The 23,010-nt window shown below is 36.6% G+C and overlaps 1 protein-coding gene and 1 non-coding gene across 3 annotated transcripts in view; both read right to left on the bottom strand.

Moving 5' to 3' along the window:
• The window catches only part of PTPRQ (protein tyrosine phosphatase receptor type Q), a 202,376-nt gene that overhangs the window by 62,869 nt on the left and 116,497 nt on the right, over positions 1-23,010 (bottom strand). For both annotated transcript variants that reach the window (XM_059186422.1, XM_059186423.1), the window contains 2 exons: positions 7,826-7,947; positions 2,154-2,340 (listed from right to left, as the gene is read on the bottom strand). In XM_059186422.1, the coding sequence (XP_059042405.1) occupies positions 2,154-2,340; positions 7,826-7,947 (309 nt within the window). The remainder of the gene's footprint in view (positions 1-2,153; positions 2,341-7,825; positions 7,948-23,010) is intronic.
• On the bottom strand, positions 7,327-7,433 carry LOC131840019 (U6 spliceosomal RNA). Its single transcript, XR_009357139.1, has one exon. It is a non-coding gene; the product is annotated as a U6 spliceosomal RNA (small nuclear RNA).

Here is a 23,010-nt window from a genome sequence, read left to right as displayed (position 1 = left end):
ACCTGCTATTAATGCTCATTTACAGCTGTTTGTGTGAACATAAACTTTTAATTCTCTGTGATAATTATCCAAGAATATGATTGCTAGGTAATGTGCTCTAAGTGCATGTTTAGTTTTATAAAAGGCTGCCAAACTATTTTTCAGTGTGGCTGTATCCTTTTGCTTTCCCACTAAAAATGTACAAGAGATCCAGTCTCTTTGTATCTTTGCCAGCATTTGGCATCATCACTATTTTATAATTATTATTTTATCTGTTCTAGTAGATGCATAGTGATATCTCATTGTGGTTCTAGTTTACATTTCCTTAATAGCTAATGATGCTGAAACTCTATCTTATCATGAGTTTATTTGCCCACTGTATCTCCTCATGATGAAATGTCTGGTCATGTCTTTTCCCAATTTCTAAATGGAATTTTTTTGAGTTTCGAGAGTTCTTCATATATTCTAGATATTTCATCTTATTTTGGATAAATAAAAATTAGCCTAATACACAACAGCTAAGTGTCAGTGAATTATCATGAAAGAAAGTGATATATGTGAGTATGAAATTAATTTATGAATATAAGAACTAGTTCTTGCTGTATTACATATTAGTGTTCTCTATATAAATGAATGACTGCATGAGTATATTTATTTTGATCAAACTGAAATGGGTATATCTCCCATACTAAGGGGATTTCCATGAATAAGGCTGCTAATATTTGGCTAGCAAAGCTCAGATGCTCAAGCTCTAGTATTTTTATTTATTATTTATTATCTTATAAAATATCTTTATAGGTAAAACTCTGCAATAAGCAAAAAAAAAAAAAAGCAAATAATAACAGTGGGAAAAAAAGAGGAATAGATAAATATGGTATAGTGCCAAATATCAATATTAAGTAGAAAAATGCATAGCTAAAGTGAAAGTTAAATTGGCTCAAGATAGATGTATTGTCACATTTGCTGTTATACATTTCTATGATATAAAAATATGTTTTCTTTTAATAAGAACTCTTTCTAAAAAATCAGATTAGGTTTAAGGTTGGATAAGTGAAATAACTCTCTGAATACTGGAAAGAATTTCCCATTTTCCAAATATCTTTGGTTTTACCTCTAAAATTCTACTCTTAGAGATTTAGTAATAATTTATTTAACCATGATATCTTTGTGAGGGGTAGCATTTGACAATCAGTACTTTACGGTATGAGTGTGAACAAATTCAGCAGCAACTTTCCTCCCAGGTGAGATGTGGGAGAAGTACAAAGTATAAGAAAGTAAGTATCTGGGCTATATGTGGCAGGAAAATGGAAACAAATGAAATTTTAGGGTGCTGAGGATATCTTCTAATGCAGAACCATAACTTTATAGACAATAGAGCATATAACATAATGAAAAGACTAGCTAAAAAACATGTTTTACCTCCTATACTTACCTTACAGAGAGCAACAAATAAACTATAGCAACACTTCCCTTCATGTGCTCTTTCCAAAGATAAATCTGGTGGCAAAGAACATCAGGAGTCTGAAGGAGGATAGGGCAAGCAAGTTCTGGGAAGCTGACTTTCCACACTTAATTCCTATTGGTTACAAACTTATTATTCATTCAGACCCTGTTTGTAGGAACTTGAGGACATCTGTATGGATTCTGACATTTATTAAATAGGTTATGTAATAAAAACACGTCATTTGATTAGGTGAGAAAAACAGAGAAGGTAAGCATGACCAGGATTCTAATTTTGAATTGCAGATTATATAATGATAGACTATTACTACTTTAATGTGCATTTAAATCATAGAAATAATTAAAATGGAATTTTACATGAAAAATTATTGACTACAGACCATTTGAAAAATCTTCTCTTAGGCAAGGTAACTCAATTTCTGAAATATTTAGTGTTTAAATAAATACAAAAAAATACAATTAGGACATTATTATGAGCTAATATGTTTCTGTATTTCCAAGAACCAATTATTCTACATAATTCCTCTTTGCCTAAAAAATGTAAATAGAAAACTTCATGTTTATCAGTTATGGTGAATCACGGAATTTTGTATTTTATACACTTAAAAAATGTCTTGTAAAACATACCCTTTTTAAGGGGTGGTATGAGAAATTCTAAAAAAAAAAAAAAAAATCTCAGTCAGCTTTTAGCAGTGATGGGCAATATGCCTTACCTGATTCTAAAGTCGTAACAATCACTTCAGCGCTTGACTTTCCTTCTGCATATGCAGCACTTATGTTTCCAGTGAATGCTGTGATCACCACAGAATACCTTGTGAATATTTTCAAGTCTTTAATTTCTATGGTCTTATTTTCCTCATTTGACTTGATGAAGGAAATATTAAATTCATCACTGTCTACCTATAGGAAAAAATAGCTAGTAATTAAAGGAAGTTAGTTGCACTTGAGATCCAAATCACCAAAACATAATACTACAAAACTACGTGTGGTACACTTATCTAGCCAAGATTTAAATTAGTTTTTTTCTTGCAGTCAGATTGTCCTGGGAAATCTAAAGTGCCACTTTAACAGTCTACTTAAAAGCAATTATTTCAACAACTGAAAGTAAAAGAAAAAAAAAATAAACTAACCCATCACAGTCAATCAATCCATCTAATGAACAAGTAAGTATTATCTCTGTGTCAATGAAACTCTACTTTCAACTGCATTTTTTATACCAACATATAAAGTATTATTTGTTTGAGGGGTAGAGGTCTGTGAATCATCAGTCTTACACAATTCACAGCACTCACCATAGCACATACCCTCCCCAATGCCCATCACCCAGCCACCCAATCCTTCCCACCTCCTCCCCTCCAGCAACCCTCAGTTTGTTTCCTTAGATTAAGAGTCTCAACTGCAATGTTTTATAGGAGAAAGAATACAGGTTTGGGTAATTAATCAGTAAGGGTTCAAATCCCAACTTGGTCATGTAATAGTTCCAGTAGCATTTGACAAATCACTTATGTTCTCTGTGTTTTACTTTCTGTGTATGTAAAATTGCAGTAATAATATCTATTTAGTTTGGTGAGATTTAGAAAAACAGATCTGAAGTAGTTGGCCCAGAGAATTTGATTTTTTTTTTTTTGACTATGACTTACCAAAAGGAAGCACATTTTGTAACATAACTCAGGATGTGTGTGTGTTTATACTCTTATATGTATACATATACACACTTCTTTACAACTTGAAAACAATTTCCAGAAATGCAACTTCTTTCTGAAATGCACTTTGATATTTTCTTCTCTTTGAAATTTTACTCCAGTTTATTAAAAAAAATTTTGGTCATGAGTGCAGTTTGAAAAACTCCCATCTAGCACTAAGCATGGCACTGGATGAGGAGACAATCGTGGATGTTATAAGTATTAGATGAGCAAAAATGAGTATCCTTAGGTGTATTAAATATAGTCATATAGTGTATTCAAACATCGTCTGCCTTTGCCTTTGATGCAGAGTCTGGCCTATTCATTGCAGGTATTAAACATAGCTAAAGTTTCTAGCAATACAAAGAAGGGATTTTCCAAAGATGAACAACAGAAAATTTGAAATCCTACAATGCATGCTACTCTCAGGTATCCAAATCGAAACACTTAAAACCAGATTGTGTACACTGTTCACACTACTAAGTTCTTCTCAACTTGACCCTCCCTTGAAACTTTGGAAGATCTTTTGTTCAAAATATTCTTCAAATGCCCTTTTCTAAGAGCTTTTTTAACTTAAAGAAGATGTTGCTATGAGAAACACAGTAAAAGGCTGACCAATAACGTAAGCATTGCGAAGTCAAATAGATTGTTCCCACCTTAGAGCACTGAAGGCAGTTGCCTCCTTTCTGTAAAGTGGCAGAAAACCAAATCAGCATAGGAATATTATTGATCAAGTGCATGTACTCACTGGTAGGAAGTGAGTGTGATTCAGTTAGCTCTCAGCATTTAAACATCCCTTAAAAATCTAGCTTTTAAAATTTTCCTTAAGACTACCCTTATATTGGGACACCTGGGTGGCTCAGTCAGTTGAGTCTTTGACTCAGGTCATGGTCCTGGAGTCCTGGAATCAAGTCCGGCATCAAGCTCCCAGCTCCATGGGAAGTCTGCTTCTCCCTCTGACCTCCCCTCTCATGTTCTCTCTCACTCTGTCTCTCTCTTTCAAATAAATAAATAAAATCTTAAAAAAAAAAAAGGATTAAGTTTATGTTCATGCTCGGCAAGAATTACCTAGAGATGAGTGACAGTTGACTCCTATAACGGGGCATGAGTCTTCAAATCACCATGGCTCTGCCCGGCTGACTGAAGTTTATCTTACTTGACTGACCACCATAACTATATGAATTCTGATTTTATAGAGTTGGTGAATTCCTCAACATTCCACAGTTATTTCGTAGCTCAAATAGAATTTGCTCCCAAGTCTTTCAAGAATTCAGAACTCTCTACACTACTACACTGGGCCTGATCTTATAAAGTAAAATTAAATTATTTCAATGTCTTCCATTAAAATAGGATGTACCAAATATTGAGTAATAAAAAGTGACATAATATGCCAGTGTTCTACTATATCTTAAAAAACATATATAATAAAATCCAAAAAGAATATTGGGTCTTCAAATACAGAATGTACCAAAATTCATTTATATTCTTCACTAAACCTACTCTGTCATTGTTATTGTTAATCATTATTTGTTCGCTTACCCAGGACTGAAACCTCAGACCTTTTGGATTCATTATTTCCCTTTTACCAATTCCAAGCTTGTTTGCTCATATTTTATTTGATCATCTATTAGTATTATGAAATGTGCCCCATTATTTTTTCAGTACGGTAGTTTAATAGGCAATGTCAGCCGTTAGACTTTGATTCTATTTTCTTTCCTTTTCCTACCCCATTTGCCCCCTTCCCCACCTGGCACACCTCAATTCATTCCTCAAGTCCCATAACCAATATAACCTCCTCTGTGAAGTCTCCTATGTATTGTACGCCACTCATAACAGGAACTTTAATTACTTTGCTAGTTTACGGTCCAAAAAAACCATTTAGCTCACATTCTATGATTAGCTGTTTGCATTTTGGTGTCTCCCACTACAGTGTGAGCTACCTAAGTTCTGCATCCTTATTTTGGTGAGCAGAAATGATAAATAGTTGTTATTTTGAAAACAAACAAACAAAACAAACAAAACCAACAAAGGGAACAACAAACAAGGGACCACAAAAATGCATGAATTTATGATAGTATCATCCAGGATGATAACTCTGCCCATATATCTTTAAGACTATCAAGTTTTGCTTGAGCCTTTTAGGAAGAGAGTTTTATGACCCTGTGACTAGTATTTGGCAAAGGATACAGCGTAAGTCTTAAATTCAATGATATGTGTTCTTCCCTGGCCTAGGAGCCAATGATTTTTGAAGAGAGATAATTATGTATCCATGAAATGAGCTACAGATAAGCTCCATAAAGACAATGTCCATATCAGACTTGTTCCAGGTATCCAGCACCTAGCACATTTAAAACCATGACAGCCTAGTTCCAAGAACCCTGGGGTAACTGAGAAGTGCTACAATCTCTTTGAATTCTTGTTATCTTTGACCCAAAAGGTTTAGATGGTCATATACTACAACTTGGCACATTTTATTTTCTACTTGGTGGTTTTTCCTTTCTCCTATCACACTACTGTCTGCTGGGTGTAGTCAGGTCTCAACCATTTGAGAAGCCATCATCTCTGTGCTTCAACCCCCCTTTATGCAAAATGAAGATAATATATTTACAGCAAAATATTAGAGGAGAGGCTACTGATAGAAAGTAAACAATTACCATGTTAATCATCGTTCTCTTTCCCTCGCTCATTTTTAATATCTTTAAGAATACTAAGAGAGTGAGGTTATAAACCACTTTTTAAAAAAAATTATTTTCCCTTCCTTTAAATATGATCAAATTTCAAGAGAGAACTGTTTTCATTAATAAGGTGTCTTTTGACAGAACAGAGCGTTCTCATTTTATAATTTGCTTTTAATACATATTCCCAGAGTGCTTGTCATGCGTGTTGATTACTTTTGGCTAATTGTGAACTAAGTCTTCACAAATATGCTCTAAAAAGGAACATAAACAGAAGACTGAGTGGGAGTCCAAATGCAACAATAATCCCTTAAATTTTCTTTTAATCATGACAGGTCTTTTGAGAGAGAGGCACTTCCATTTTAGAAATAACACAAAGACACAATAAAACTATAAACATTAGACAAAAGGTAGGTAGAGAAAGCACGGAAGGGGGAGGAAAATCTACTGTAAATTAATTATCTGACTCAGTGTATGAGATGTCACGAGAAGAGAGTAGTCATCAGGCCCAGTAAAACCCAAGCAGGGCCCTCACGAGCTTTTTCCGATCCTAATCTTAGCTTACACTGCATTATTTCCATTGGTGAGCACCTGTTAGGTGAAAGGCTTGACTCTCACACCTGGGTTTCCTTCTGTCTGGATGGCTCCTAGGCTGGTGACTTCAGTGGCCTCTTCTTCAAATGTCTGGATTCCCCAGGATTCAATCCTCAGGTTAGTTCTTAACAGAAGAGGTCCTTATGTGACATGTCCTGTATTTCATCTCATCCCTTCCTATCATTGCAACTACCATCTGAATACCAACACTTCCCAGATTTGCAAATTCAGATTTCCCCTCCTGAGCTCCAGATCTAGATATAATAGTGCTAAGGGAGTATCTTCATCTGGGACTCCTGGGTATCTCAAACTCAGTACATCTAGTACTGAATTCATTCCTTTCCTTTACAATTCTCTTTCTCTTCACACTTTTCCAAATTCTGTATCTTGAAGTCATCCTCAATTATTCCTTTCACTCACCATCCACCAAAATTTTTTTTCACCAAATCCTGTAGGTATAAATGATTTTCCATTCCCTTCCCTCAATACATTTCCTCTGTCCTTATCGTCCCCTGGTTGGATTTTGCACTAGAACTGCTCTGTCCTCTGCAGTGCAGCCAAGCTGATCCTATAAAATAGAAATCTATATCCCAGCACTGCTTTAATTCCTCAATTGATACTCCACCAGGTTTATCATGAAACCCACATTCCATTAACCATTGTACAGTCTGCCTTCCTAATCTAGTTTCTCTCAGCACTTTTCTTGAATGCTTTGACCACGGATTCCTGAACTGCTCACTTCTTCATGAATGAATCTTAATTTTCACACTGTTAGTACCATTTCTTCCTCATGGCCTGCTTCAGGTGTTTTTTGCATTAAGCTCTGATGTTACCTCTTTGGGGAGCTATTTCCCCTAATGTCTTCTCCCTTCACCTTTCATATTCTGAGTTTTTTTTTTTTTTTCACTGTGTTTTTATTATTATTATTATTGTTTTAAAATAAGGAATGTTTCATGAATTTGCATGTCATCTTTGTTCAGGGCCCATGCTAATCTGCTCTTTGTCCTTCCAATTTTAGCATATATGCTGCTGAAGTAAGTACTTTTTCCACTGTATTTTAAATCAGTGTATTATTATCAGTTTAACCACCTGTTTACATACGTTATCTAAAACCTGGGGATAAATATGATAATCGTGCTTATAATACTTTACTTACATTTATTAGGCCTTATTTACATTCACTGACCCTCAACTCAGGCAATGTTTAAAGTACTTTATGCATTATTTTCTAATTTAGTCTTCACAAGATCTCTGTACCCTGAGCACTATTCTTGATCTTTACTTTATAGATGTGGATACTGAAACACATACAAGTTAAGTAAGTTGCCCAAGGACTAACAGAGCTAGGATTAAAATTCCAATAGTCTGGTTCCAAAATGTGTATCCTTAATCACTCTCTATACTGTCTTTTGCAGAAGGTAAGACACACCTTACCGATTTGACATCAACCAGATAGAATGTTGGTCCAGTGATGGTAGCAGGTTCACTCCAGCTGATGTTGATGCTAAAAGGGGATGTTGCTATTACATGCACACTTTCAGGAGGACCATCTGGAGCTGTGAAAATTGAAAATCAATTACCCTGGGACTACTGAGTTAGTCTTTGCTGCAAGATAATAATAGAAAAGGCCATGAGAAAAATATAGTGATAATGAATTAATTATACATCAATTTATAGTTTATGCATACTAAAGGCACTGGCAAATTGAAAGATGTAATTCCTTTCAAAACAATTACTATATATAAGAAACTTTCACATGACATATTAATGATCATAAACATATGATTTTTAAACTCAAAATAATATTTTGAAATGAAAACATTACTATTGCAAATCTTTTTGAATAAATGCTTTTATTTAAAAATAGATTGCCTAATAATGTTGTTTTAGGAAGACCTGCAGAAACATGTTTGACTACAAAAAAAGTGGAACTGGAACAAGGGAATTATGTCTAAAATTGAGTTGCTTTTATTGTTTTCACCAAGGGAGTAACATAGGAAATAGGTTTACAACTGATATTATCACAAATGTAAATTTTTCCTGAATTCATTATGACTCCACATAAATTCTTTAATTTGTCCTATTTTTATTACTTTTTTTTTTATCAAGAGTGCAAAACAAGAGATAATATTTTAGGGAACTGCCTGCTAAAAACCCTTCCGTAAATTTTCAATTTGTGAAACTGTTATGAACTAGAAGAGTTTTTAGTATGTTAAGAAGGATTTAGTCACTGTTGATTTGATATATATTGAACTAGGGACACTGCTATTCGTATCTCTGTCCTCCTATGGCCCCTAGTCAATTTCAGGGGCATTAAATACTGGGAGATAAGAATTTTCCAGTTTTTCTAATTTTTAAATCCATGTAAGCAAATATTATCAAACAAATATTGTCCCACGAATCCTGAGAAGGTATAAAGAAAACGATTAGTAAAATAGTCCTTTCCACAAATAATTTATTCTTATAAATTGTACTAGCTCAGTCAAACAAAATTTCTGGACCTTGGTTTCCTCCTTATATGTATAGTTCATAGTGTTTTTTTTTTAATTTTTTTATTTTTTATAAACATATATTTTTATCCCCAGGGGTACAGGTCTGTGAATCACCAGGTTTACACACTTCACAGCACTCACCAAAGCACATACCCTCCCCAATGTCCATAATCCCACCCCCTTCTCCCAAACCCCCTCCCCCCAGCAACCCTCAGTTTGTTTTGTGAGATTAAGAGTCACATAGTGTTTTAAAAGAATTGTGTATTCAAAACGTGTGAAAGTGGCCAATTAGTCTACTGTTCAGCCCATCATTGTCAATTAATACAATATGTTATAACAAAAGGCTAAGTTAAGATCAAGACAAATCAGAAATACAAAGAATCAACTGTGAGTGGGTCAAGGGCAGAGTGCTGAATACAGATGGAGCGGGGAGTTTAGGTAAAGTTGCTCAGAGGAGATGGGAATCGAATAAGCTTTGAAAGATGAGAAAGATTTCAATAATCAGAGGAGTAGTTTTAGGGGCACTTCTTTGCTAAGAGGATCACAAGCATAGACACAAAGACATAAACAGCAGGGTCCCCAGACAGACAGAATTTTATCACTGTAGAAGTGTTTTCCTTGGTAATCTTATGTTTATTATTTTATACATTCAAAAATATTGTCCTAGGAAGGAGTTCACACATTTCCTCAGACTGGCAAAGGAATTCATGATGCAAAAAAAGATTCAGAATCCCTAAATTCAAGGAATACAGGTATCACAGACAGACCCGTGTTCATATGGTAAGGAACAAGCCTCAGATGGTCTTTTGGACACTAAGGTTATTATGTTAAAGCGTTTGAAGCTCATTCTTTTTTTTTTTTTTAATTTTATTTATTTATTTGACAGAGAGTGAGAGACAGTGAGAGAGGGAACACAAGCAGGGGAAGTGGAAGAGGGAGAAGCAGGTCCCCCACTCAGCAGGGAGCCCAATGTGGGGCTCCATCCCTGGGATTATGATCTGAGCTGAAGGCAGAACTTAATGACTGAGCCACCCAGGCGTCCCATAGCTCATTCTTTAAATAATAGAATGCCACAGAAGGTTTTTGAAAAAGGAATATTTTTCTAATGATTTAGGAAAAAAACTTTAGTAGTTATACAATAGGTAGTTGCTCTGAAGCATTGAGTCCAGGGAGGCTATTTCCAAAAAGCCAAATAAGATAGGATGAGATCCTAAACTAGATTAGTGACACTGGATATAGATGGGAGGAGATGAATCCTAGAGTCATTTAGAAAATTTAAATGAAAAACAAACAAACAAACTTGAGGCTGATTACATGTGGGTAAAAACTGACATAGAGGATGGAGCAAAAGCTAAAAGCTAGTGTTAGTACCAGGAGAATGTTGATAGAATTCATACCAACAGTATATTCAGGAGCAGATACTGGTTTAAGTAGGGATAAAACTTTGGAAGGAGATAATAATTTTGGATTAGTACTCACTGAGTCTGAGATACTTCTAAGAATTGAGAATGCCTACCTGATAATTTGAAAGATAAGCCTAGAATTAGGAAGATAGGGCCAGGATAGAAAAGAATTTTTTTTTAATTTCAGATAATTCCTTACAAATCAAGGTAGCACAAATACAGCAAGCATATCTGGTTCAAGTGAGTCGCATCCTCTGAAGAGACCCAAAGGATTATTTCAGTACTAGATAGTTATTTAAAATGTTAACAGCATGGACATTGCTGCTATGAACATTGGAATGCACAGGGCCCTTCTTTTCACTACATCTGTATCTTTGGGGTAAATACCCAGTAGTGCAATTGCTGGATCATAAGGCAGCTCTATTTTTAACTTTTTTGAGGATCCTCCACACTGTTTTCTGAAATGGCTGTACCAGCTTGCATTTCCACCAACAGTGTAAGAGGGTCCCCCTTTCTCCACAACCTCTCCAACATTTGTTGTTTCTTGCCTTGTCAATTTTTGCCATTCTAACTGATATAAGGTGGTATCTCAATGTGGTTTTGATTTGAATTTCCCTGATGGCTAATGATGATGGTGATGGGTATTAAGGAGGGCATGTACTGCATGGAGCACTGGCTATTATAAGCAAACAATGAATCATGGAACACTACAGCAAAAACTAATGTTGTACCATATGGTGACTAACAGAACATAAAAAAAAGATAAAATGTTAATAGTAGTGATAATTTTTAAACTATGAATATGTTATTGGCACTTAGAGTATGTTTCCATGAGAGATATTATGTGTGGAATTTAGGTACGCAACTCAGTCCATAAAAATGTATTTTAATAGTAGCATTAAAATATTTTTACACAATATTCAGATGTAACAATAGAGGACTCTAACAATCATATAAAAGGAAATTTCTGTGGGAAAATGCCTTTGAGGTACCAAACGTATCTTTCCGACACATACCATTTCTGACCCTTGTGCAACACTCTGTACACTAACTCAGAGATCTAGTCTGTATGGCCCAGGAAGGCATCCTGGAGAGACAGTGGAGAGAGGATGCTTCAGGATTCAGAAGTCTGATGAGCTAAGAAGCACTAATAATGATGACAAAATTGGATACATGATTTCTTTGGTAGCTAATGTGGAGAGATCATGGAATCCCAGCACTTAAACACACCTGCGTATCCTAACATCTTCAGTCTTTATTACTTCTAATTTTATGATCCTAGATTTATGAAGTGTCTCAAATTATAGCACAATTCATTAGATAATTACATATAACAAACGAGAGCTATGAGAGATCTGCCAGTCGCATAATCAATTGCCTTTGGATGCCCAGCAGAATAATGCACTTCATATTCAAGAGTGGCAATCCTTTTTCCTTTCCAAACTGGATGTTCCTTAGAAATGTTAAGCCCACCTTAACAAGCAGCAAAATAACAAAGAGCATCCCTGAATCTCTCTATTCAGAATGTTACATGAAGAGAGGACAGGCTTCAGGACCAGGTACACCATTACTGATCATAACCACACACTTTTCCTCATAGAGAAATCTGCTTTGAAAACAGTAAGATGGTCTGTAGTGGCCTATCTTCTGCTGCCTTTGACTCTATAAATGGGGATGGGCTGCAGTTAAGTGCAAATTTATTAAGACATCTACTAATTAATTAATAATGTTTTTGTTATTTAACATTAATTAATCCTTTTGCAAAACTGGCCTTCTAGCTCTGTAAGAACCATTGTGGAAAGGAACAATTTTCTGACAGGCCGCAAATTTAAAGTATACCACTTTAAAGAAAATATTTGAGGCTCCCTTTCTCTTTAGTTATATCCAAATGTTCTGCTGGCTTTTAGATGAAATTTATATGTTTATCCAACCAGCAAATATTGACTGAATACCTTCTGTGTACCCGATACTGGGAAGACACAAAAACTACAGAAGTGATGGATGTAGTTATAGACCTATCTATATAGAGTTTCTAGAATGTAACTTCTCTTCTTCACTCAACAACTATTTATTGAACACCTAATACATGATGGGCATTTTTGAAGTCTGGTGGTAGAGAAGAAAATGCAAGAGATAACGATCATAGAACCTCTATTTTAGTGGAGGGAGATAAATAATATATAACATAAAAATTTAGGTCAGTTAATACTAATATGTAATTAAATTACATATGATGTTAGGAAGTGATATAAACCATGACAAAAAAATGAAACAGGATAGTAAGAATGGGGGTGCTGATGAGAATTACTATTTTAAATATGGCAGTCAGGGTATACCTCTATAAGCAGGTGACATTAAAACAAAGCTTTGAAGGAGGTAAAGGAGCATGAGAATGTTTGAAGGAAGAGTGTCAAAGACAAGACTCTGGCTAATGCAAAGGCCCTGAGGCAGGATTTTGCCTGGTCTATTTTTAGGAATAACAAGGACTCCAGTGAGGCTAAAGCCAGGCAATAATGAGAGTAAGAGAGGAAATGGGAGCCAGTTTGTGTAGGGCCTTTAAGGTCAGTGTTAGGGACTTTGTAAGAACTGCTGTCATGGGTAAAAAGAAAATGCCATAGTGTATTTTCACTATGGGGCCTAAAGGGGCCTCTAAAGATTTTGACATTCGATGTCTTAACACATACCAGAAAGATAGGCCAAACTTAATTAGATCCAAAGAGGAAATATTACCTGCAGAATCTAATTCATACACCTCTATAAAGTATACCAATTCAATGGCTGTTGGACTAACTTTTAAACCAAACTCTTGTAGCAGAAAAGCAAGATGGTACATTACTAACAAATATCACAGATGGTTTACTGATAATTTTCTGTGACTAAGAAAGTTGATGAAATTTTTCTGTGACTATGTTAATGGTCACCTGTCTTTGGAAATATTCCCAAGGAAATATGTCTATGTCTCTTCTGCTCTGTAGTTTGGGTCTTTCGGGTCTCAAGTGAAGGCCAATCCAAAACCATTTCCCAAGGGAAACCTTGGCCAATTTTGCAAGTATGTCTGTAGGCCAGTTCAGAAAGCAGTATGAAGCCTTGCTTCCAACTCTTATCTTTCATAGGAAAATGTCAACTCTGCAATCATTCCTTAAATACTAGTAATCAAGCCCTCATCAGGGAGTGTCTGCTACCCCAAGAAGAGTTGAGAGAAAAGTGACATTTAAAGATCATTCATGGCAGACACTAACCAATTGGACTACTAAATATTTTCAGTTCTGTACACTAATCAATCATTATTTTAAAAAAGACAAGGTATTTAGCCCCTTGCTGAGCTGTGCTTTAATGCCATTTCTTGAACTTTTCTCAAAGACTTTTTCTTTTTTAAGAAACACTCTAAACAACATTTGCACTTTTAATCAATCTGATAAAATTGCTTTCTTTATACAAGGTTTCTTGTGTTGAATCCATTGTGAAAATTTCTCTTAGAAGGTAGTGTATCAATCTATATTCTTGAAGAATTAGAATATAATGATATCAGAACCCCTAAATCTATATTAAAAAAAAGTAAACACACACATTACTAAACTGATATAAGAATATATAATATGCATTTAATTGATTCTTATTTTATCTGTATAAAACAATTAAAGATAATCATTTAGTTCACAGATAATTTAAGAGAAATACATAGAATACCAAAATGCTTGTCTATTAGAAAACTGTATCAATTATTTTAATATTGCCCCAAACATTATAGTGTACTTTAAAGCATATGATATTTTCAAATTTCTTTTAGGTAATATTCTTTTGGAAATTCTCAAAATTCCAAAAATACATAATAAAGTATATGAGTATTTTTTTCTCTTTTATTCCAATGTGTAGTAAACTATTACTAAAGTCATATAAAGGAAAATGCAAAATTAAAATTACAAATGCCAATCAGCAAAACCAAGGAAACTTAAAGCACTAAAGAAGTGGGGAGATGAAAATATGCCAGTTTAAAAGCTTAGTAACGTATAAGCATCTTTGGGAGACTTTGTTTGTCTCCCCATAAACTGTCACATTCTGATTTAGGATTGTTTGTGAAATGAATCTAGTCAGTAATGGGCCAAGATATCACTATACCCTTTCTCTTATAAATCACAGCAATTTACTCAGTAGGAATGATCTATCTTTATTCTCTCATTCCCCATAATCCAATCACTTCCTCTCATAAGCACTTTTCCCCTGGTTTTCACAATAATGCATTTTCTGTAACTAACAACCATCATTTCCTGATTATCATGCTTCTATCCTTGCACAGGAATGTGGGTCTTATGTGGGTCAGGGTCATCTTTCCCATCCATCTGTGTCCCCATGCTAAGTGTGTTAGCTGAAAGGTGAGTCTGGATAGACCATCATTTTGCCTCATACGTATAAGAGCTTTAAGGCCCCCTAGTCTATGCCAGTTTGATTAAGAACCATATATTTTAGTGTGTCTAATACTATACTTTCAAAATAAGCACATTCAAAGACTTATTATTAACTTCGCCTTCTGCAGATCCCCACAAAAATAATGATGAAAAATGTAGAAAATACTGAGTTTTTTAGTGCACCACACAATTGCGATGTTCCTCAAAGAATAAACATAAATAAATAAATGACTTGACAACAACTCACAACACAGAAAATCTTGAGCTCTGCACACATGGTATTTAAATTGCCTGTATATCTATTTGGATTTAAGTTGAGCTTAAAGCTTATTTCAAGGGCCTATCTTTTAGGGTATTTTGGTTTCAGGATTTGGTAGAGTAGACTACCACATTCCTAGCTACTACATGAGGGACTCCATTCTTTCTCAACTTATACAAGTATTAGCTCCTAGGACTGTGAGTTGGCTTTGATTCAGCACACCTGGAAGAATTAGCTTTAAGTTTTACTTGTCTCTCAAGACCAGAGGAAATCTAATCGGTTGGGTGGTTTGAGTAGATTCCTTGAATTTTAAATAATTCAAGAGCATCCCAGGACACACCGTATTGGTTACAGCACTACACTAATCGGCTATCCTTCCCTAGGGCTGAATGCTTCCCTAAAGCCCTAAAGGTAGTGATCTCACTGCCTAGTACAGGACAATATGGTTGGGGTATAAAATAGTTCCTAGCATTCTATAGGACCTTAATTTTGTTTTATAGTTAGATTTTCTAACACCAAGATGGCATCACAAAGGCAAATACCATAAGCCCAAGAATGTGTTTAATCAGACTGTTTGATGCGTATTGAGAATGATTCATGGATGCTTATAGTATTAGACCTCACTGAATGACCATTTTCTGTGATGTGTAATGAGTAATTTTTTGAGTCATTTCAGTCTGGCTTACATTGAAAAAAATTCAAAATACAAAAAATTCTCATTTCCAACACTAACCATGCCAGGTAAGAATTAAAATATTTTAATATTAGTACTATTGCTTTTAGGATCAGATGATGCTTCTTTTTCTAGACCATCAGGTTTATAAAATAACTTCCTACGACTGTGGTTCTCAAAATGGGATTTCCATACAAGCAGTATCAATAATTACCTGGGAAGTTGTTCGAAAAGCAAATTCTGAAGTCACACCCCAGATGTAACGGAATCAGAAGCCTGGGCAGGGATTAAATTACTGCTTCTGTGAGAGCTAGGGAAGCAGTGGAGAAGGGCTTGGGAGCTGGTGGTGATAAACACGGAAATGTGCATCCAGCCGATACATACTCCATAGACTGGTCTCCTCCCACCTTCCATTTATTTTAATTCTGGATAAATTACAGCAAGGCTTCTCCCTACTGTCACTCCTTCCCATTCCCAAAGTTCCCACAGTAATAATAGGCCCTTGTGTTCCATAAGAATACAGAAACTCTGTGAAGGAACCATCTGGAATAATACAGATAGGGCCATGAGCAGATCAGATGAGGCCATCACCACAGTGGAGTATTGGGACCAAGATAAATGTCCCTATTTCATCCTTCCAGTCATTATATGTGGGTAAGATAATGATCAGTTGTATCAGCAAAGAGAAAAGAAACTGAAAGTGTAGTTTTGAATATAAGTCCCGTCCAAACTATTTGGGAATGGAGATGGTGGGATTATATACTAGAAGCTTGTCTAATATCTCCAGGTCTGTTTTAGTCCCAGTTGTTGAAGTTAATAATATCACATAGTGATTATCCTTAAAATTTCTTTTAACTGTTTGGTTCTTATTGCTTTTGCTATAAAAGACATTGCATTTGGCTGTTTTGAAGATGGCGGAGAAGTAGCAAGCTGAGACTGCTTCAGCTAGCCGGAGATCAGCTAGATAGCTTATCTAAAGATTGCAAACACCTGAAAATCCATCGGCAGATCGAAGAGAAGAAGAACAGCAATTCTGGAAACAGAAAAACAACCACTTTCTGAAAGGTAGGACCGGCGGAGAAGTGAATCCAAAGCGACGGGAAGATAGACCCCGGGGGGAGGGGCCGGCTCCCGGCAAGCGGCGGAGCAACCGCGCACAAAATCAGGACTTTTAAAAGTCTGTTCCGCTGAGGGACATCGTTCCAGAGGCTAAACCGGGGCGAAGCCCACGCGGGGTCAGCGTGGCCTCAGGTCCCGCAGGGTCACAGAAGGATCGGGGGTGTCTGAGTGTCGCAGAGCTTGCGGGTATTGGAACGGGAAAGCCGGCTACAGAGACAGAGCTGACAGTAAGCTCGCAGCTCCGTGTTACCTTGAACCGGTCGCAGGCTCGGTGAGCTCGGAGCGCGGCCGGAGGTCAGGCAGACGGAGTAACTGGGCGCTGTTCTCTGAGGGCGCACTGAGGAGTGGGGCCCTGGGCTCTCGGCTCCTCCGGGCCGGAGACCAGGAGGCCGCCATTTGTATTCCCGTCCTCTGGAACTCTACGGAAAGCGCTCAGGGAACAAAAGCTCCTGAAAGCAAACCCGAGCGGATTACTCACCCCGGCCCCGGGTAAGGGCGGTGTAATTCCGCCTGGGGCAAAGACACTTGAGAATCACTACAACAGGCCCCTCCCCCAGAAGATCAACAAGAAATCCAGCCGAGACCAAGTTCACCTACCAAGGAGTGCGGTTTCAATACCAAGGAGAGCAGCAGAATTCCAGAGAAGGAGAAAGCCAAGCACGGAACTCATGGCTTTTTTCCTGTGATTTTTTTTAGTCTTGCAGTTAATTTAATTTTTTCTTTTTCATTTTTTTTTTTTTTTCTCGCCTTCGGGTAAAATTTTTTTTTTTTTTAACTGTTACCTTTTTCTTTTTTAACGATTTTTTACTAGTTTATCTAATATATATATATATTTTTTTACATTTTTCTTAGGTGTTTTCTTTTTTAAAAAAAATTCTTTTCTTTTCTTCTTTTTTTTTTTTTTCTTTTTTCTTTCTTCCTTTTTGAACCTCTTTTTATCCCCTTTCTCCCCACTCACGATTTTGGATCTCTTCTAATTTGGCTAAAGCATATTTTCCTGGGGTTGTTGCCACCCTTTTAGTATTTTACTTGCCCCTTCATTTACTCTTATCTGGACAAAATGACAAGACGTAAAAATTCACCACAAAAAAAAGAACAAGAGGCAGTACCGAAGGCTAGGGACCTAATCAATACAGACATCGGTAATATGTCAGATCTAGAGTTCAGAATGACAATTCTCAAGGTTCTAGCCGGGCTCGAAAAAGGCATGGAAGATATTAGAGAAACCCTCTCGAGAGATATAAAAGCCCTTTCTGGAGAAATAAAAGAACTAAAATCTAACCAAGTTGAAATCAAAAAAGCTATTAATGAGGTGCAATCAAAAATGGAGGCTCTCACTGCTAGGATAAATGAGGCAGAAGAAAGAATTAGTGATATAGAAGACCAAATGACAGAGAATAAAGAAGCTGATCAAAAGAGGGACAAACAGCTACTGGACCACGAGGGGAGAATTCGAGAAATAAGTGACACCATAAGACGAAACAACATTAGAATAATTGGGATTCCAGAAGAAGAAGAAAGTGAGAGGGGAGCAGAAGGTATACTGGAGAGAATTATTGGGGAGAATTTCCCCAATATGGCAAAGGGAACGAGCATCAAAATTCAGGAGGTTCAGAGAATGCCCCTCAAAATCAATAAGAATAGGCCCACACCCCGTCACCTAATAGTAAAATTTACAAGTCTCAATGACAAAGAGAAAATCCTGAAAGCAGCCCGGGAAAAGAAGTCTGTAACATACAATGGTAAAAATATTAGATTGGCAGCTGACTTATCCACAGAGACCTGGCAGGCCAGAAAGAGCTGGCATGATATTTTCAGAGCACTAAACGAGAAAAACATGCAGCCAAGAATACTATATCCAGCTAGGCTATCATTGAAAATAGAAGGAGAGATTAAAAGCTTCCAGGACAAACAACAACTGAAAGAATTTGCAAATACCAAACCAGCTCTACAGGAAATATTGAAAGGGGTCCTCTAAGCAAAGAGAGAGCCTACAAGTGGTAGATCAGAAAGGAACAGAGACCATATACAGTAACAGTCACCTTACAGGCAATACAATGGCACTAAATTCATATCTCTCAATAGTTACCCTGAATGTGAATGGGCTAAATGCCCCTGTCAAAAGACACAGGGTATCAGAATGGATAAAAAACAAAACCCATCTATATGTTGCCTCCAAGAAACACATTTTAAGCCCGAAGACACCTCCAGATTTAAAGTGAGGGGGTGGAAAAGAATTTACCATGCTAATGGACATCAGAAGAAAGCAGGAGTGGCAATCCTTATATCAGATCAATTAGATTTTAAGCCAAAGACTGTAATAAGAGATGAGGAAGGACACTATATCATACTCAAAGGGTCTGTCCAACAAGAAGATTTAACAATTTTAAATATCTATGCCCCCAACGTGGGAGCAGCCAACTATATAAACCAATTAATAACAAAATCAAAGAAACACATCAACAACAATACAATAATAGTAGGGGACTTTAACACTCCCCTCACTGAAATGGACAGGTCATCCAAGCAAAAGATCAGCAAGGAAATAAAGGCCTTAAATGACACACTGGACCAGATGGACATCACAGATATATTCAGAATATTTCATCCCAAAGCAACAGAATACACATTCTTCTCTAGTGCACATGGAACATTCTCCAGAATAGATCACATCCTCGGTCCTAAATCAGGACTCAACCGGTATCAAAAGATTGGGATCATTCCCTGCATATTTTCAGACCACAATGCTCTAAAGCTAGAACTCAACCACAAAAGGAAGTTTGGAAAGAACCCAAATACATGGAGACTAAACAGTATCCTTCTAAAGAATGAATGGGTCAACCGGGAAATTAAAGAAGAATTGAAAAAAATCATGGAAACAAATGATAATGAAAATACAACGGTTCAAAATCTGTGGGACACAACAAAGGCAGTCCTGAGAGGAAAATATATAGCGGTACAAGCCTTTCTCAAGAAACAAGAAAGGTCTCAGGTACACAACCTAACCCTACACCTAAAGGAGCTGGAGAAAGAACAAGAAAGAAACCCTAAGCCCAGCAGGAGAAGAGAAATCATAAAGATCAGAGCAGAAATCAATGAAATAGAAACCAAAAAAACAATAGAACAAATCAACGAAACTAGGAGCTGGTTCTTTGAAAGAATTAATAAAATTGATAAACCCCTGGCCCGACTTATCAAAAAGAAAAGAGAAAGGACCCAAATAAATAAAATCATGAATGAAAGAGGAGAGATCACAACTAACACCAAGGAAATACAAACTATTATAAGAACATACTATGAGCAACTCTACGGCAATAAATTTGACAATCTGGAAGAAATGGATGCATTCCTAGAAACATATAAACTACCACAACTGAACCATGAAGAAATAGAAAGCCTGAACAGACCCATAACCAGTAAGGAGATTGAAACAGTCATTAAAAATCTCCAAACAAACAAAAGCCCAGGGCCAGACGGCTTCCCGGGGGAATTCTACCAAACATTTAAAGAAGAACTAATTCCTATTCTCCTGAAACTGTTCCAAAAAATAGAAATGGAAGGAAAACTTCCAAACTCATTTTATGAGGCCAGCATCACCTTGATCCCAAAACCAGACAAGGATCCCACCAAAAAAGAGAGCTATAGACCGATATCCTTGATGAACACAGATGCGAAAATACTCAACAAAATACTAGCCAATCGGATTCAACAGTACATTAAAAAGATTATTCACCACGACCAAGTGGGATTTATTCCAGGGCTGCAAGGTTGGTTCAACATCCGCAAATCAGTCAATGTGATACAACACATCAATAAAAGAAAGAACAAGAACCATATGATACTCTCAATAGATGCTGAAAAAGCATTTGACAAAGTACAACATCCCTTCCTGATCAAAACCCTTCAAAGTGTAGGGATAGAGGGCACATACCTCAATATCATCAAAGCCATCTATGAAAAACCCACCGCAAATATCATTCTCAATGGAGAAAAACTGAAAGCTTTTCCGCTAAGGTCAGGAACACGGCAGGGATGTCCATTATCACCACTGCTATTCAACATCGTACTAGAGGTCCTAGCCTCAGCAATCAGACAACAAAAGGAAATTAAAGGCATCCAAATCGGCAAAGAAGAAGTCAAATTATCACTCTTCGCAGATGATATGATACTATATGTGGAAAACCCAAAAGACTCCACTCCAAAACTGCTAGAACTTATACAGGAATTCAGTAAAGTGTCAGGATATAAAATCAATGCATAGAAATCAGTTGCATTTCTCTACACCAACAGCAAGACAGAAGAAAGAGATATTAAGGAGTCAATCCCATTTACAATTGCATCCAAAACCATAAGATACCTAGGAATAAACCTAACCAAAGAGACACAGAATCTATACTCAGAAAACTATAAAGTACTCATGAAAGAAATTGAGGAAGACACAAAGAAATGGAAAAATGTTCCATGCTCCTGGATTGGAAGAATAAATATTGTGAAAATGTCTATGCTACCTAAAGCAATCTACACATTTAATGCAATTCCTATCAAAGTACCATCCATCTTTTTCAAAGAAATGGAACAAATAATTCTAAAATTTATATGGAACCAGAAAAGACCTCGAATAGCCAAAGGGATATTGAAAAAGAAAGCCAACGTTGGTGGCATCACAATTCCGGACTTCAAGCTCTATTACAAAGCTGTCATCATCAAGACAGCATGGTACTGGCACAAAAACAGACACATAGATCAATGGAACAGAATAGAGAGCCCAGAAATAGACCCTCAAATCTATGGTCAACTAATCTTCGACAAAGCAGGAAAGAATGTCCAATGGAAAAAAGACAGCCTTTTCAATAAATGGTGCTGGGAAAATTGGACAGCCACATGCAGAAAAATGAAATTGGACCATTTCCTTACACCACACACAAAAATAGACTCAAAATGGATGAAGGACCTCAATGTACGACAGGAATCCATCAAAATCCTTGAGGAGAACACGGGCAGCAACCTCTTCGACCTCTGCCGCAGCAACATCTTCCTAGGAACAACGCAAAAGGCAAGGGAAGCAAGGGAAAAAATGAACTACTGGGATTTCATCAAGATCAAAAGCTTTTGCACAGCAAAGGAAACAGTTAACAAAATCAAAAGACAACTGACAGAATGGGAGAAGATATTTGCAAACGACATATCAGATAAAGGACTAGTGTCCAGAATCTATAAAGAACTTAGCAAACTCAACACCCAAAGAACAAATAATCCAATCAAGAAATGGGCAGAAGACATGAACAGACATTTCTGCAAAGAAGACATCCAGATGGCGAACAGACACATGAAAAAGTGCTCCATATCACTCGGCATCAGGGAAATACAAATCAAAACCACAATGAGATATCACCTCACACCAGTCAGAATGGCTAAAATCAACAAGTCAGGAAATGACAGATGCTGGCGAGGATGCGGAGAAAGGGGAACCCTCCTACACTGTTGGTGGGAATGCAAGCTGGTGCAGCCACTCTGGAAAACAGCATGGAGGTTCCTCAAAATGTTGAAAATAGAACTGCCCTATGACCCAGCAATTGCACTATTGGGTATTTACCCTAAAGATACAAATGTAGTGATCCAAAGGGACACATGCACCCGAATGTTTATAGCAGCAATGTCCACAATAGCCAAACTATGGAAAGAACCTAGATGTCCATCAACAGATGAATGGATCAAGAAGATGTGGTATATATACACAATGGAATACTATGCAGCCATCAAAAGAAATGAAATCTTGCCATTTGCAACAACGTGGATGGAACTAGAGCGTATCATGCTTAGCGAAATAAGTCAAGCAGAGAAAGACAACTATCATATGATCTCCCTGATATGAGGAAGTGGTGATGCAACATGGAGGCTTAAGTGGGTAGAAGAATAAATGAAACAAGATGGGATTGGGAGGGAGACAAACCATAAGTGACTCTTAATCTCACAAAACAAACTGAGGGTTGCCGGGGGGAGGGGGTTGGGGAGAAGGGGGTGGGATTATGGACATTGGGGAGGGTATGTGATTTGGTGAGTGCTGTGAAGTGTGTAAACCTGGTGATTCACAGACCTGGGGATAAAAATATATGTATATAAAAAATATATGTTTATAAAAAATAAAAAAATTAAAAAAAAAAAAGACATTGCATTTGTTCATGCAAATGGGATTTCAAAGTATTTTTATTTATATTCTGGAAAACTTTCTTAAGGTTTGGCAAAAGCTTTTTTGACACTAAATATTGAATT

This window comes from Mustela lutreola, chromosome 8 (genome assembly GCF_030435805.1).
Source record: "Mustela lutreola isolate mMusLut2 chromosome 8, mMusLut2.pri, whole genome shotgun sequence".
NCBI lineage: Eukaryota > Metazoa > Chordata > Mammalia > Carnivora > Mustelidae > Mustela > Mustela lutreola.
Note: the sequence above shows the minus strand (reverse complement) of the source record. Positions and strands in the feature narration are given on the sequence as shown.